The following is a 15089-nucleotide window of genomic DNA, read 5'->3' on the forward strand; positions in this document are numbered from 1 at the left end:
GGGAGGTGGAGGCAGGAGCCTGAAGAGTCGCCAAAATCAGAGCACGGGAAGCGAGGCTGCAGACTACGCAGCTTAACGGTGGCGGTGAGATGCCACAGCTGGCGTCCTGCGGATGGCGCCATCCAGGGACGGTGCGGCCACAGGAGCCACGGTGGACACAGCCCCCAGGACAGGCCAGAAGCACTAGACGTGGGGCTCGGCCACTCACCGGCCCCCGGACGGGGGTTGGGGCGCTTCGGGACAAGAGTGGACTGGGGGACTGCTGAGGGCAGGAGCCCGGCCTCCAAGAGACTCAACCTCGTGCGCCGTGCACGGGCCGGCAGGCAGGAGCGCACACGAGGCTGCAGGACCCCCGCCCAGGCAGCGGCCGCCGAGCAGAGGGCCACCCTGAGCGCGGTGGAAAGGCAGGCGCGCGCCTTCTGGGCGGAGCGCAAGGAGACGGGGCTAAGCCGGCGCTTCTTTCAGAGCCGGAAGGAGCCGTGTGCGGTGGGAGCGGAAAGGCAGAACCGCGCTGCTAGCAGTCAGGGGACTCTTCGTTGGAGCGCATTCTTACAACCACAGGCTCCCATGTCCGGCTTGCCCTGAGAGACACTTCAGACCCAGTTCTCTCAGCTTGCCATCACGGGCTCTTCACTGCAATGAATTTAATGCAGGCAAGAACAACACCGGGGCTGGGCAGGTCCCGCGGGCTGCCCGCCCGCTCTGCCCCCGCTGGAATCGTGGTCGGCTCTTGGCCACGGTCCCGTTCCGTGTTTTCCCTCAAGTGTTGCAGGACAGAAAGACCAACACGAGTCTTCTAAAAGCCGAATGTCATGTGACACGAGCCCACACATGCCAGCGCCGTCCAATGACACCCTTAAGAGCTGTGTATTCTACTCTATGTAAATTACACTTCACTAGAGAAACGAAAATAAATTCAAAAGTCAAACAAAGGAAAAGTATGATAAATAGGGATCTGGCCTACTGGCCATTTTCAACCTCTTCAAGTGAATCACACAGGCCTTTCTATGCGCTGTTTCCCTGGTTTCACTTTTATTAAGATCTCAACCAATATGCAAAAACAAAAATCTAAATTTTCTCCAAGAAATTTAAATCTTCATTTTTGGACCTAGGACAGTGAGAGCAGGCTTACCCATGCCTAAGTTTTCTACACTCCAGACGCCGCCAAGGTTCTTCAAGGTTGGTTTCTGCCAACCACGGGAAGTGTCTGCACCTGGCTGCAAACAGCTCCCAGGAAGTGACTGCCAAGCCTGCGGGAGGCATTCTGGGAACTGTAGTTCCACAACACGGGGGCCTCCTCAGGACAAAGTGGAACAAAGGGAGACTGAGACAACCAAACCTGAGAGCTGGGAGGAGCTGTGGAGGCTGAGGCGCATTCATGAGAGTCAGCCAGGCCAGAGGGGCCAACCGCCTGGGCAGACTAAGGAGTGGACCTGCCCTCTGACCGGCACTGCTGGCCAGCGGGGACAGACCCGTGCAGCAAGGCTGGCTCGTGCGGCCCGTGTGCAGGAAAGCTGCTTCTGCAACGCACACTCTGGAAACTCCTGGCACGCTGCCTTCTGCATCTCCTGGCACATGTGTCAGCAGAGGCCCACGGCCCCCCGGGCAGGAAACAAGCAGACCTGTCCACTGGGACCTAGGGACAGGTGCCGTTGAGGTACTGCCCACCCCACTATTGCCTTGAGAGACACCAGTGTTCTCTGCCAGGGCACAGGCTGGGTGGAGAGCCTCGGCAGCCCCGCAGCACTGGCTGTGCCAGGCGGAGGGCCCCATGCAGCACGGGTGGTCTGGCTGGCTCCCCCGGACAGGCACCCAGGGTAGGCCGCTGCTTTGGAATGAGGGCGAGGCCCTCGCTTCATCACCCAGGAGATGGAAAGGCCCCCATGCACACCCGGGAACACCGGATATGTCAGAAAATAGAGCATATCTTCCATAAAATACAGACGACATAATAAAAAGGGGCCAAAGTATTATTACTTGCAGATAAACGTTATCGTTGGTTATCCAGTTAATCCAAGTCTCAACTGAGAAACTATTAGAACTCATAAGAGAATCTGTCAAGGTGGCTGTTCGTAAAACCAGCAGTCTTCCTGCCCGTCAGCAAGAACCAAATTACACAGAGGAGGGGCCCCACCTTCCACTCTACAAAGAGCTTAGAAGTCACAGCTCTGGTCTCTGCAAGAAACACATGGCACTGACAGTCAGTGACTTTCCTTGGATTCATCAGAGAAACCTGGTCAGATGTCTCCCCCAGACCTGAGAAACCTGGGGACAGGACCACTGACGTCCGCCCCCCTGGAGCAGAAGCTCTGGGGACGGCAGGCCGGCGGGGCCCCAGAGGCAGCCTGCACGGGACCACAGGCCACGGGTGCACAGGTGTGAGTGAGCACCTCCGGGCTGCAGTCCCAGGGGCCCCACAGTACCCTGGGGCTTATTTCCAGGAACCGCCTGGTTCTCACCGGAGAAAGAAAAGAAAAGAAAGGAAAAGAAATCACCAGAGTCCCTGGCCACAAGCCCTGAGCTTTCTCCAAAACAAAGGCCTGTGGTGTGGTGAGAAGACCTCCCAGATCATCTTAGCCCTTCCCCACCCTGGCCCCTGGTTGTCTGGTCTCACCCAAGGAGGGGAAAGGAAGGGAAGAAATACTAGTGAAGGTCACAACCAAGAAGGGAACACCAGCCACTAAAAGGCTGAAACTCAATCAGAAGACTATAAATGCTTCTCCTCCCCCAGACCACTCCTCAGGGCTCTAGCATAATAAAAGGATTACAGGGGAAAGTGCCCCAAGGTACAGACTCGATGAAAAGTCTTTAGAGTCAAGGAGGAGGCAACAAATCAGGACAAGAGAAGAGCCTGCAGCACTGAGTAGCAGCTGCAGGAGGCAACAGGGCACCAACCCCTAGTCAGGCTACCACCATGCTTCAAGCCCAGCACCTGCCTACCTCAAGCTTTATGACGACACCGTGTCCGCCTTTCTAAAAACTACTGGGCATGCTAGAAGGCAAGAAAGAACAGTCTGAAGAGACAGAGCAGAAATTCTGCAATTCTCAGACTTGGATCTGAAGTAACTGTGATTAATATGCTAAGGATTCTAATGGGAAAAGCAGATAAAGTGTAAGAACAGACACGTAATGTAAGAAGAGAGGAAATGTGGACAAAGACTGAAAAGCACTGATGGCAGGGCTGAGGAAAGAGGGAGCGGGCATACCTGTCCATAAGAACACTCCTACTAAAATGCAGAAGGGAAAGAGAACAGAGTATCAGGGAAATTTGTGACAATAAAAAGTGATACATACACACGATGAGAATACAGAAGGGAGAAAGAACAGAAATATGTGAAGGAAAAACAGCTGGGAATTTTTCCAAGTTAACAATAAACACCAAACTGCAGATCCAGGAAACTCTGAGAACACCAAGCACAACAAATACCACAATATCTACATCTAGGCGTATCACACTCAAACTGCAGAGAACCAGAGACAAGGAGAACCTTGAAAGAGGCCAGAGGGAGAGAAACCTTCTCTCCAGAGTAAAAACGCTGAGAATTACAGGAACTTCTCCTTAGAAGACATGCAAGCAGCATAGGGGTAGAGTCCTGCATTCAGTGAAACGATCCCTCAAAAGTAAAGAGAAATAAAGACTTCAAACAAAAACTGAGAAAATTTACTGCCAGCAGACATGCCCTGCATGAAATGTTAAAAGTTCTGCAGAGAAAGAAAATGATGCAGGTCAGAAAATCTGAATCAGAAAATCTGAATCTAAATAAAGAAAAGAACACTGGAAAAGGAATAAATAAAGCTAACAATAAAATGCTGCTTTTTCTTAACTGACATAGTGGACAAAGGTTTGTTCAAGTCTCTGGCAGTAACAGGGCGCGCACAGCAGTAAGTGAAGGAACGCAGCACGTCCCCGAGGGACGGGAGGCGGCGCTGGGGGTCTCTGTTACGGCTCCCGCACGGCCAGGAAGCAGCACAGCTGTGTGAGAGTGGACACGGATTAGCTGTTAAGTGCACGGTGTGGACTGGTGGAGGACTACTAAAAAGGAGTACAACTGATACGCTAAGAAAAGAGAGAACGTGAAATCAAGTTAAATGCTCAAATGGAACCAAAGAAGGCTGAAAACGAGGAACAAAACAAAAGACGCCAACGCTAAGCAGTTACAAACGGAACAGACAGGAATCCAGGGAGAGCAATGACCAGTTTACATTTGAGTGGCCCAAGACCACCCACCCGAAGATGGAGACCACTGGAGTAGACTGGAGACCATGACCGGCTGTATACTGCCTGCGAGGCCCACCTTACCTGCAGACAGGCCACAAGCAAAGGGAGACAGAAAGCCATATCACGCTAGCAAGAATTACAGACAACTGGAGTAGCTGGGAAGCAGACATCAGGGCAAGAAAGATCAGCAGGGATACACAACAGCGCTGTTACATAATAACCTAGGGGTCAGTTCTCCAAAAAGACGTAATAACCCTCAATGCTTACCACCTAACAACACAGCATCAAAACACAAGACAAAGACGAACACAACTGCAAGGAGAGACGCACAAACTCACACTTGCAGTGGAGACCCCAACACATGGCAGGAACGGGCAGATCCGGCAGGCAGCCAGCCAGAGGGCGCACACGAGCTCTCCAACCACGGACCACTGTGCCGGCTCATTTTAGGCGTCAGCTTGACTGGGCTACGTACGGGGCTGCTGAACCAGCTGGTGGGACGCTGTTTCAGGGGTTCTATGGCTTCCAGGAGCAAGTCCGCGTCTGAACGGGGCGCCGTAAGCCTGCGGCCCTCGCACGCGGGGGGCACTAAGGGCCTCACAGAGCAGAGAGGTGGAGAGGGGCAGACTCGCTTTGCTTGCACCGGGGCCTCCAGGTGGACCAGGACTTCTCCACCCCATCCCAGGCCTTGGAGCAAGGGCTGAATCACCCCACCAGCCTTCCGGGTTCTCCAGCTTGCCATCCGTGATTGTGGGAGCCAATTTCTGTAATAAGTTTCTGTGTACTCTCACACATCCTACTGGCTCTATTTCTCAAAAGAACCCTGACTAACCACTACTTCAGTCAACATCAGTAGAACATACATTACGCTCAAGCTCAGGCTCACAAGGAACACTCAGCACGACAGGCCACATGCTGGGGCCGCAGAACAGACCTAACATGTGTGCAGAACACAGCTCACACAAAGGACGCCCTCAGAGCACTGTGGGACTCGACTAGAAATCAGAAGCAGCAAGAGAGCTGAAATAGCACCAGACAGCTGGAGATTAAACAAGACACTTCCAAGTATAAAGTGGGTCAAGGAGGAAGTCTCAGGAGAAATGAAAGAACACTTAAAGTAAATGGAAATGAAACTACAAAACTACAACTTATCAAAACTTGTGGCATGCAGTAAAAGCAGTGGTTAGAAAGAAATGTATAGTGCTGAATGCATATATTAGAAAAGAAGAAATACTGGAAATTCAAAGTACAGAAGGAAAAGCAATTAAGCTGAAGAAAAGGAGGGGGGAATTAGAATAGAAACCAACGAAATTGAAAACAGGAAAATAAAGAAAGTCAAAATCTGAATGCATATATTAGAAAAAGAGAAATAACTGAAATTAATAATCTAAGTTTTCACCTTAGGAAAATAGAAAAGGAAAAGCAGTTAAGTTCAAAGCAAGCAGAAGAAAAGGAAAAAAAAAAAAATAAGAGCAGAAACCAACGAAACTGAAAACAGGAAAATAAAATCAACAAAAGGTTGGCTTTTTCAAAAAGATCAATAAAACTACAACACTCTAGCTTAGTTAACTAAGGAAAGAGAAGACAGAAATTACCAATATCACAAATAAAAGAGGAACATCCACTAAAGCCCTGCAGATGCTGAACTGTTTAAAGGACACTGTGAACAACTTTATGCCTACAAACTTGATAATTTAGGTAAAATGGATCAATTTCTTGAAAAACAATACTACCAAAATTTATACAAGGAGAAATAATCTGAATAGGCCTATATCTATTATATCTGAATCAATAACCCCCAGAACAGAAAGCATCAGTCCTAGACGGCCTTCTAGAATATCAGTGAATTCTGTCAAACATTTAAGGAAAATTTTACGTATTCTTTACAATCTCTTCTGGAAGGAAGAAGCAGAGGGAATACCTTCTAAATCATTCTATGAAGCCAGAATCACTCTATTATCAGAAGGAGACAAAGCTATTAAAAGAAAGTAAAACTATGGATCTCTTTCATCAACATAGGTGCAAAACTCAACATGAGCAAATACCATCTAACAATGTAAAAAGAAAATATATACCATGATCACTTGGGTTTATTCCAGTATGCAAGCCTGGTTCAGCAGTCTAAAATCAAGTAATATAACCCAAATATCCATTGTAGCATGACTGGATAAACAAAATGTGGTCCATCCATACAGTGGAATATTACTCAGCCTTCGAAGGAAGACAATTCTGCAGAATGCTGCAATATGGACGTACTTTGTGGACATCGGGCCAATCATAGATGGACAAATACTGTGTGACTTCACGTACACGAGTCACAATCACAGAGACAGAAAGCAGAACGGTGGCTGCTGACGTCTGGGCGAGGGGAGAAGGAGAGTTACTAACAGGACAGGGTCTCAGGTTCACTGAGTCGCAGCATGGCCGCGACAGCTGTGTGGCGGCGTGCGTGGGTCTAACGCCACTGCACTGAAGGCTCACACGCTGTTACGGTGAATTTTTGGTGTTTGTATTTTAACTCAATACAAAAAAAGGCACAACAATGATAAAAAAGAAATGAGCTATCAGGCCATAAAAAGACACAGAGGAACTCTCCACACAAACTGCTGAGTGAAAGAAGCCGACCTGAGGAGGCTGCGTGCTCTCGTTCACAGCATCTGTCCCTCCCAGAGTCGGGACCCTCCTGAAGAGGCAAAGCTACAGACAGTCCTAAGATAGTGGCTGCAGGGGCTGGGAGGGGCGGCATGAACAGGCAGGCAGGGCTTCAGCACGGGGACACGACTCTGCACCGCTGTCCTGAGGACACTTATGCGCTCGTCAAACTCCAAGCAGGAGGCGTCCCGCGGGCCGACCTGCCCAAGCATCCCCGGGGCGTGCCTGGACCCTGGCCGAGCGGCCTACCGTGCTCGCCTTCCGCCAGGCCCTCACCAGGGCAAGGCTGGGTGCTCCTGCATTTGTACTCATTTAAAATATGCCTTTCTGTCTCTTCCCCACTGTGTTTTCTGTGGAGCACAGATTCACCTTCAATGGTCCGAAATTCCAAAATTTCTATCCGTCCAATATTTTGTTTTCTTCTACAGAGTTGGTCTTAAGTAAGATCCTCTTGAGATTTGTGTCTTTGAAAGATATTCTTTTTTGTTAACAAGTTTGTCAGTGTTAAAAAAATAAAAACCTCAAATATAAGACAGTCAACCTAAATGTAACCTATGCTAAGTCACTTCAGTCGTGTCGGACTCTGTGCAACCCCATAGACGGCAGCCCACCAGGCTCCCGGGTCCCTGTGATTCTCCAGGCAAGAACTTTGGAGTCGGTTGCCATTTCCTTCTCCAATGCATGGAAGTGAAAAGTGAAAGTGAAGTCGCTCAGTCGTATCCGACTCTTAGCGACCCCATGGACTTCAGCCTACCAGGCTCCTCCGCCCATGGGATTTTCCAGGCAAGAGTACTGGAGTGGGGTGCCATTGCCTTCTCCGAATGTAACCTATGGGACTTAGTTAATAACAACATATCAGAGTATGGGCTCATAACTAGTAATGAGTGAACCTCTAGCTCAAGTGGAAATGTGAGATGTTAGCAGTAGGGAAATGGCGGGGAGGGGGGAATTCCTGTATTGTCTGTTAATTTTTCTGTAAATCTAAAACTTTCCTTAAAAGCAAAAACCCAAACTATTAAAAAATAGGGCTTCCCTGGTGTCTCAGCTGATAAAGAATCTGCCTGCAATGCGGGAGACCTGTGTTCAATCCCTGGGTTGGGACGATCCCCTGGAGAAGGTAAAGGCTGCCCACTCCAGTATTCTGGCCTGGAGAATTCCAGGACTGTATACTCCACAGGGTCGCAAAGAGACATGATAGAGTGATTTTCACTCATTAGAACATAATCAATGGAAGGCAGGGAGGAGATAGAAATACAGATGAAATAAGATTATCAGAATACTGATAAACGTAGAAGCTGGGGTGGGAAGCTGGTTCAGCGGGGTTATTATACTTTTCTGTTTCATCTGTCCATGTTCAAGATTTCCATAATAAAAGCTTTTAAAACTCCAAATTAATTCAAGAACTGTATGTATAAGGAACAAAAGAATAGGAAAAAAACTCAGATATATTTGCGGCAAGTACTAAATTACTGACCTGAGGGCAGAGCTGAGTCACACTCGACAGCGGACATCCCTGTCTGTGGGGACACTCACAGGTCAGCCAGCGAGCAAGGTGCGAGCAGCATGGTCAGGGCCGGGCAGAGACAGGATGAGCGTGGGAAAACGCTCGTCCTCGCTAGGTCACAGAAACACCTGCAACGCGCCTGGTGCGGCCGCACACCTAGAGCAAGCCTGGGCTCGGCAAGAGAGCCCGTTCTGTGGGAACGCCACTCAACAGCAGCTTCTCGGGGGCAAGCTTCCCAGACCCAGAAACTGCAGCCCCAGTGGCCCGGCTGCTGTCATGGGTGTTCTGCCCAAAAGAGGGGGCCTGGCTGAAGATGAAGGACTGAATAAACACGTGCGCAGTCCAGTCCCTTCAACAGAGAATCCCTGCAAAATGACTGAAGAACCCTGCACTGATGAACAGTCGGGAGAGCAGCCGGTCTGGGGGACAGCAGGAGAGCTCGCAGGTGGGGGCTCGGGGCACCTGCTCCCCTCCCCGGGCCCCCCTCCCCTCCCTACCCCTCCTGGTGCTCCCCCCTCGCAGTGCTCCCCTCCCCAGGCCCCTCTCCCTGGGCCCCCCTCCCTGGTGCCCCCCCCCGGGGCTCCCCTTCCTGGTGCTCCCCCCTTGGGGCTCCCCTCCCCAGGCCCGACTGTCCCTGATGCTCCCCTCCCCAGGACCCCCTCCTTGGTGCTCCCCCCTTGGGGCTCCCCTCCCCAGACCCCTCTCCCTGGTGCTTGCCCCACCCCCGAGGCCCCCCTCCCCCAGCGCCTCCTGCAGCCCCTCCCCCAGGCCCAGCCTGTTCTTTTCGGTCCTCAAGGCTCTTCCTCAAAACTTCCCTGTGGAGCCAGGCTCCCTCCCAGCTGCTGCCCACTTTCCCCAGGCCCCTCACGGCTAACCCTCTTAGAGCCTCGTCCCTGGCCAACCTCAGTGGCCCCCCCTCCCTTCACTAGGTCCCCACCCAGGTCTGTCCACACCAGTCCAAGAAGACTGGTCACCAATGACCCCATGTGGCCAAGGCAGCCATCGTTCCTCCACTCTGGTTGGAGCTGCTGCAGCCCAGCTGAGCACCCGCTTTCTGCAACACCTTCTACCCGACACTGCAGACACTCGGGTGCCACTTTAAGCGGCTGGGTGCTGGCTCTCTGGCTCCAGACCTGAGGGGCGTCTCAAACTCGACTCCTCTCAAAATGTCACTGTCACGGGAGCGGGTCCCCTCAGATCATTAACTGTTTCCCCCCAAAAGGGCAAAATCGCTGATGATGAACAGTGGTGAGTACAGTAACCGGCACGACGCATATATGCATCTAGCTGCGGGTGTGTGATGGGGACACGCGCATACGGTCTAGCTACGGGTGTGTGGTGACGCATGCGCGCATCTAGCTACGGGTGTGTGATGACGCATGCGCGCATCTAGCTACGGGTGTGTGATGGGGATACGCAGATGCGGCGCTCAGACCAGACAAGGCTGGCACCTGGGCGGGAGGGAGGCTGGGAGCCGACTCACTCAAGCATTTACAGAAAGACAGGACGAACGCGGGCAGTGACCCACCAGCGCGGAAAGCCTAACAGATTAAAGGGTGAAGAAGCAGGCCCAAGTTTCAATTTACCAATCTTCCCAGTTGTAACTGTATTGTTACTATATAAAATGGCTCTCAGGTTGAGTTAAAATATAGCTACAAAACAAAGGCATAGAAAAAGTTTGAAAATAAGGAGATAAAGAAATAAAACTTTAAATGGGACAAAACTGGCTTTTCTGTTTGATAACAGGCAGGCACACTCACATGTCTAATAAATGCAGGTGAAACTGGAAAGAGTTTCAAGAAGCAGCAAGAGACCTCCCTCCCTTCTCAGAAACCCAGAGCAGTGGATACAATAAGTTAGGAAACAGAGCAGCTGACCAATGAGATAAGCTAGATCCAGTGCCAACAAGAACCATGTAACCAGCCTGGGGAGAGCACAAGTTCTTCTCCCTACGGGGGAGGCTCAGTGAGGCGGTCACACACAGACTGTACTGGACCTCCGTGAAACCTCAGAAGATTCTCTAAGGTTGCCAAAGCACTGGCCCTGAACAATAAAACAAAAATCAGTTCCCTTCCCCCAGGCTATGTACCTGAAAAACCATGGCACCCTCCTGAATAACGCAGGTTAAAGAGGGAATCAAGGCTAAAGTTACAAATGCTTTAGAAACCAAGCGCCCAGAAAGCAGCGGGGGGCAGGTGTGTGGCGCAGAGCCACAGCGACAGGAGGGGCCAGCCTCACCTGCAGGACGGGAGACGTGCACTGTCTCACCGAGTCAGCACTGCCCTCCTGAGCCGAAAAGCCATGAATGTAAGAGAGCAGAAAGAAATGAGGAAGAATGAAGAAGAAGAAACAACAGAGGCTTCATCAATGCAGGCGGCTTGGAAAGACTTGTGACCGTCTACAGTGACAGACTTAGGGCCCTTCGACCAAGAAGAACAGAAAAAGTACCAGAAAGTAGTTACTAGGTATGAGAAACTACAAAACCGCTTTAAAACACTAGGAGAGAATGCAGTGTGCAACTCTGACCAGTGCATCAGGATGGGTTTGGGTTTTGCTCATTTGTGGCTGTTGCTCTGGGGGGGCAGCGGTGGGGGGGGTTAGTCCGTGAGGAGCCTGTGTCACACTCAGCCTTTCCTCACCTGCAGTTAGTGGCAACCTGGGGGACAAACAGGACTCAGACTAAATGCACAACGTGAGAGGAAAATGGTTTCCACCTTCAAACACTGAACGGGCAAGAGACACTACGCTCGGAGCAAATTCTCCAAGAAACAAGGGTACACGAAGGAGGGAAAGCAGAGACGTAAGTGCTGACATATGAAATACACATCCAGCCTATTTGTATGGAGGCACAGACACATAAACAAAAGCATAGAAAGTAGTCTAGCCGCCTGGGAAGCCCAAACGGGAAAGTGGAGTCTTCACCGTTTCTTGGGCTACAGATTTCTGTATTGTTCTTACTAGAACGTACTCTTCTTCAATAGGCTTTCGAAATTTTAAGGCTAGTATTAACATTCAAAACCACCTAACGGCTGGGATAGTCATCACAAGGCAACCAGAAAGGACCCCCCTCTGATTTAGACGCTCTTCTCATCTCTCTAGCAGGCTAAGTTCTGTCTTAACTTACACTCAGACCCAATCCCCCAGGACTCTGCCTGCGGTGTGCGCGGAAGGGCCTCCCTGGCCAGGCCCCTCCCGGCGGTCCTGGGTCTCCCGCGCCTCCTTCCGCGCCTGCCTAAAGCCCTCAGCTACAGCTGCCACCCCGGCTCCCGTCCCTCCGGAGGGGCCTGGAGACAGCGCACGGGGGCCCCTGGGACGGGGCTCAGGTACTGACCGCGACCAGGGGGCAGCAGGCTGCTCAGGTGAGGGAGGCTCAGCCTCCGCAGCTGGTCCAGCTTCTGGCGCAGCTCGCGCACCTGGCTGTCCGAGCGGCTGACCCGCTGGCGCAGGGTCCGCAGCTCGCCGTTCTTCTTCTCCACCTGCTCCCGCAGGCAGCACACTTGGCTCTTGCTCTGGCGGGAGGAGAAGCAGTAGGAGTGCAGAGAGTCGATGAGCTTGCAGGCGCCCGATGCCGACAGGATGACCTCGTTGATGGACATGGGGCTGGCATCGCTGTGCTCGCTCTGGACGGCCTCGGCCGCCGGCTTCGGGGTCACGTCGGTGGGAGGCGCCGAGGCGCCCTGGGCTGGCTTCTGCGGCGTGGCCGTGAGCGACGAGCTCGCCGAGGGGCAGGCGCGCGGAGGGCTCTGCGCCGGCCCCTTCTCCGGCCCGGGGCTGCTCCCGCTGCAGCCAGGCTCGGCATCTCTCCTCAGCCGCTTCCGCTCCACGGGCTCCCGGGGGACAGCCGGCCTCTCTCGGGCATGCTTGGAGGAAAAGCTATAGGAGTGAAGCGAGCCGATGAACTTGCAGGCCCCAGAGCCCGGGGGCGTGAAGTCGTCCGCGGAAACGCCGCTCCTGTCCACCAGGCCGCCGTCAGCGGGGGTGGCGCCCTCTTCGCCAGCATCCACGGCCCCTGTGCCGGCTTCTCCCTGGCTGCCGGAGGTGGCGGCGGAGGCCGGACCGTCCTCTGCGCATCCTTCCAGAGGCTGCCGCTCCCGCTCCTGACCAGCGGTCTCCCGGGCGGCCCTGGCCGTGGTTCGGCCCTGCGGAGTGGCCCGCTTCAGCTTGCGGGGCTCCGGCTTGGCCATCGGGCTTGCACTTGACGACGACGGTGACCCTGCAGCTGCCTTCCCGTCCACAGGGTCACTCGCCTGTGCCCTCAGACCCGCCGAGGCCTTCCCGGTGTCCCTTCTCCGGGGGCGGCCATGGCCTCCAGGCCCCCTTTTCTTCTCTGCCAGGTGGAAGATGGACGGCACGGCCGTGGGCTTGAGCAGGCGGTGCTGGTCCTCCAGTCTCTTGGAGAAGCTGTCTTTGGTGAAGTGCTCACTGCAGAGGAAAGAGTACTTAGTGGGGGTCCAGTTATCCCTCTGAACAGCCTTCAACCACTGCATCAGACGCTTTGAGTCCTTTAGGGGGAATCTGCAGGACAAACAACAAATTACAAAAAAAATCATTAAAATGCCTCCCCCAATACTATCAACTATAACAGGAGAACAACAGTTTTTACAAATACCCAGACCTGTACTGACTTTCCCATTTACAAACTTAGTAAAGATCTAAGGAACACACTGTACTTGCAACTTTTCAGTGGAACAGAAAGATGAGACACACACTGCCTACCCTTAAGGAGCTAGAGTCCACGGGGCAAATCAGAGGTGAAGGCGAATGCCTCCTCCTAGGCTGCGGTAAACAACCTGCAGGGACACAGAGTGCTGGGAGACAAAGCTGGACAGCATCGTGACAGCAGGAAGGCTCCAGGAAGTAGTTCCTAGAAGCTCCCAGCAGGCCAGCCCTCCTGGTGAGCTGGGATGCCGGACTCTGGATGCCAAGAGGAGGAAGGATGCCTGCCCATGGGCACCGCCTCCCCCTCCCCCCTCCATTTAGAAGCCAGGTCTGGTGTCAGCCAACAGAGATGGGGGCAAGAGGCCAGGAGAGCACTCCACCCCAGGGTGCCCCAGCTGCGGCTCACTCACGGAGCCGAGGGTGTGAGACAGCTCTGAGAGGGGGCGCTGCGCTCCCAACACACGTCCACCACCAGGAGTAACACCACTGCCTTTAAAAAGCAACCAGCCCCCGAAAGATACTTAAACTTTTTCTTCATTCAGGCAAGATCTCTATTTAGAAAACTCGAGTGAAACTGCACATGCGAGTGTGGGGGTGGTGCGGCCTCTCTGGACGGCTGTTCGTCACACCTGAGGCCATCGAACCCACCTGAGCGCCGCGGGACCAGGCCCGGCGGCGAGTGGGGGGTGGGCTGCTGGAATACCAACTCCTCAGCAAGTCCCAACCACTCCGACCTTCTGAATATCCTCATTGCATCGAGAGTCCATTACCCTAAGACTCTCGCCCCAACCCCAGTTCCCAGGTGAGAAAACTACTGGCCCTGGAGGGAACTTGAGAAAGCAGAGAGCTGACATCTGCAATAACCTGTTACTATCTTAATAGACTGTGACGATTTGAGACTTAGCGCTAACCAACTTCAACTTCCAGTGAGACTCTATAAACAGCCGTCGTGCAGGTACTGGAAACAAACATCCCCCTGAAACAGCAAAGAGAAAAGTCTGCGGCGGGAGGCTGTTCGGGCAGAGGTTTTTCTGCTCACGTTCTGATAGTGCAGGCAGGGAGGTCCCAGAAAACCACTCGCTGAAAGGGGCTGAGTCCCAGCGCCTTCCCGGAGCGGGCCAGGCCAGAGACAAGGCCGACCCCCACGACAAGGCCGACCCCCACCCTGTCCCGGGTCACCCTCCGCGGCGCCACGACTAGCAGCGGCGCCCCGGCGGGTGCGGGCCGAGCCGGCAGCACGCGGCCGGGCGCCCCCCGGGACCCGGGGCCGTCCGGAGGGCCTCCAGGACACAGAGTCCGGGCGCGCGTCAGTCCCCGGGGCGCGGGGTGCGTTCGCTCGGCCTCGTCCCGATCCAGAGGTCCAGGCGGGCTCCCCGCGACGGAAACGGCAGCAAAGTGACCGCGGGCGCGAGAAGACGGCCGCGCCAAGGAAACGCGTCCCCCGCGCGCACCGTCTCCGGAGCCTGGCGGCGGCGGCCCGAGCCCCGGCGGCTCAGGGCACCCGGCGGCCTACGACCGGCTGAGGGTCGCGGGCTCCGGGGGCCGCGGTGGCCCGAGGCGCCCGGCCCAGAGACGCCGGCGGGCCAAGGTCACACAGCGCCGCGCTGACTCACTCGCGGGGCCGGCGCCCCGAGCGCCCCAGCGTCCGGCCGGGCCGCGCCGCATCGCTCGCCCCGCAGGGCCGGGCCGGGCCGGGTCGGGCCGGCCCGGGCCGGGCGGGGGCGTGGCCGGCGGGCCGCGCGGGCGGCGGGCCGGCGGCGGCGGGCGGAGCCCGCTTACCTGTGGAAAGAGACGGCGCGCTTCTCCCCCTTGCCCTGCCGGTTGGAGCAGTTCGCGGCCGCGCAGCAGATCACCATCTCGGGCCTCGGGCCGCCGCCAGGCTCCGGCCCTCGTCTAGCCGCGCCGAGCCCCGAGCGGGACCGCCCCGAGGGGAGGGCGCGCGGCGACACGGCTGCGGGACGTGGGAGCCGGCCCCGCGGCCCCCGCCGTACGGCAAGATGGCGGCGCCCGGCCGCCCGCCGCCCGGCCGCCCGGCCCGGCTCTCGGCGCGCCCGA

The 15089-nt window shown here is 54.6% G+C and overlaps 1 protein-coding gene across 3 annotated transcripts in view; it reads right to left on the bottom strand.

The window, feature by feature from the left end:
• The window catches only part of THAP4 (THAP domain containing 4), a 34657-nt gene extending 19589 nt beyond the window's left edge, over positions 1-15068 (bottom strand). The window contains exons 1-2 of one of the 3 annotated variants that reach the window (XM_055586650.1): positions 14814-15068; positions 11707-12890 (exon numbers count right to left, since the gene is read on the bottom strand). In XM_055586650.1, the coding sequence (XP_055442625.1) occupies positions 11707-12890; positions 14814-14890 (1261 nt within the window). In that variant the 5' untranslated portion in view covers positions 14891-15068. Of the gene's footprint in view, positions 1-1132; positions 1253-11706; positions 12891-14647; positions 14735-14813 lie in introns of those variants that run through there. The other 2 variants (XM_055586651.1, XM_055586653.1) reach the window with 2 other exon arrangements.
• Positions 15069-15089: the final 21 nt, after the last annotated feature.

The sequence above is a fragment of the Bubalus kerabau genome, chromosome 6 (assembly GCF_029407905.1).
Source record: "Bubalus kerabau isolate K-KA32 ecotype Philippines breed swamp buffalo chromosome 6, PCC_UOA_SB_1v2, whole genome shotgun sequence".
NCBI lineage: Eukaryota > Metazoa > Chordata > Mammalia > Artiodactyla > Bovidae > Bubalus > Bubalus kerabau.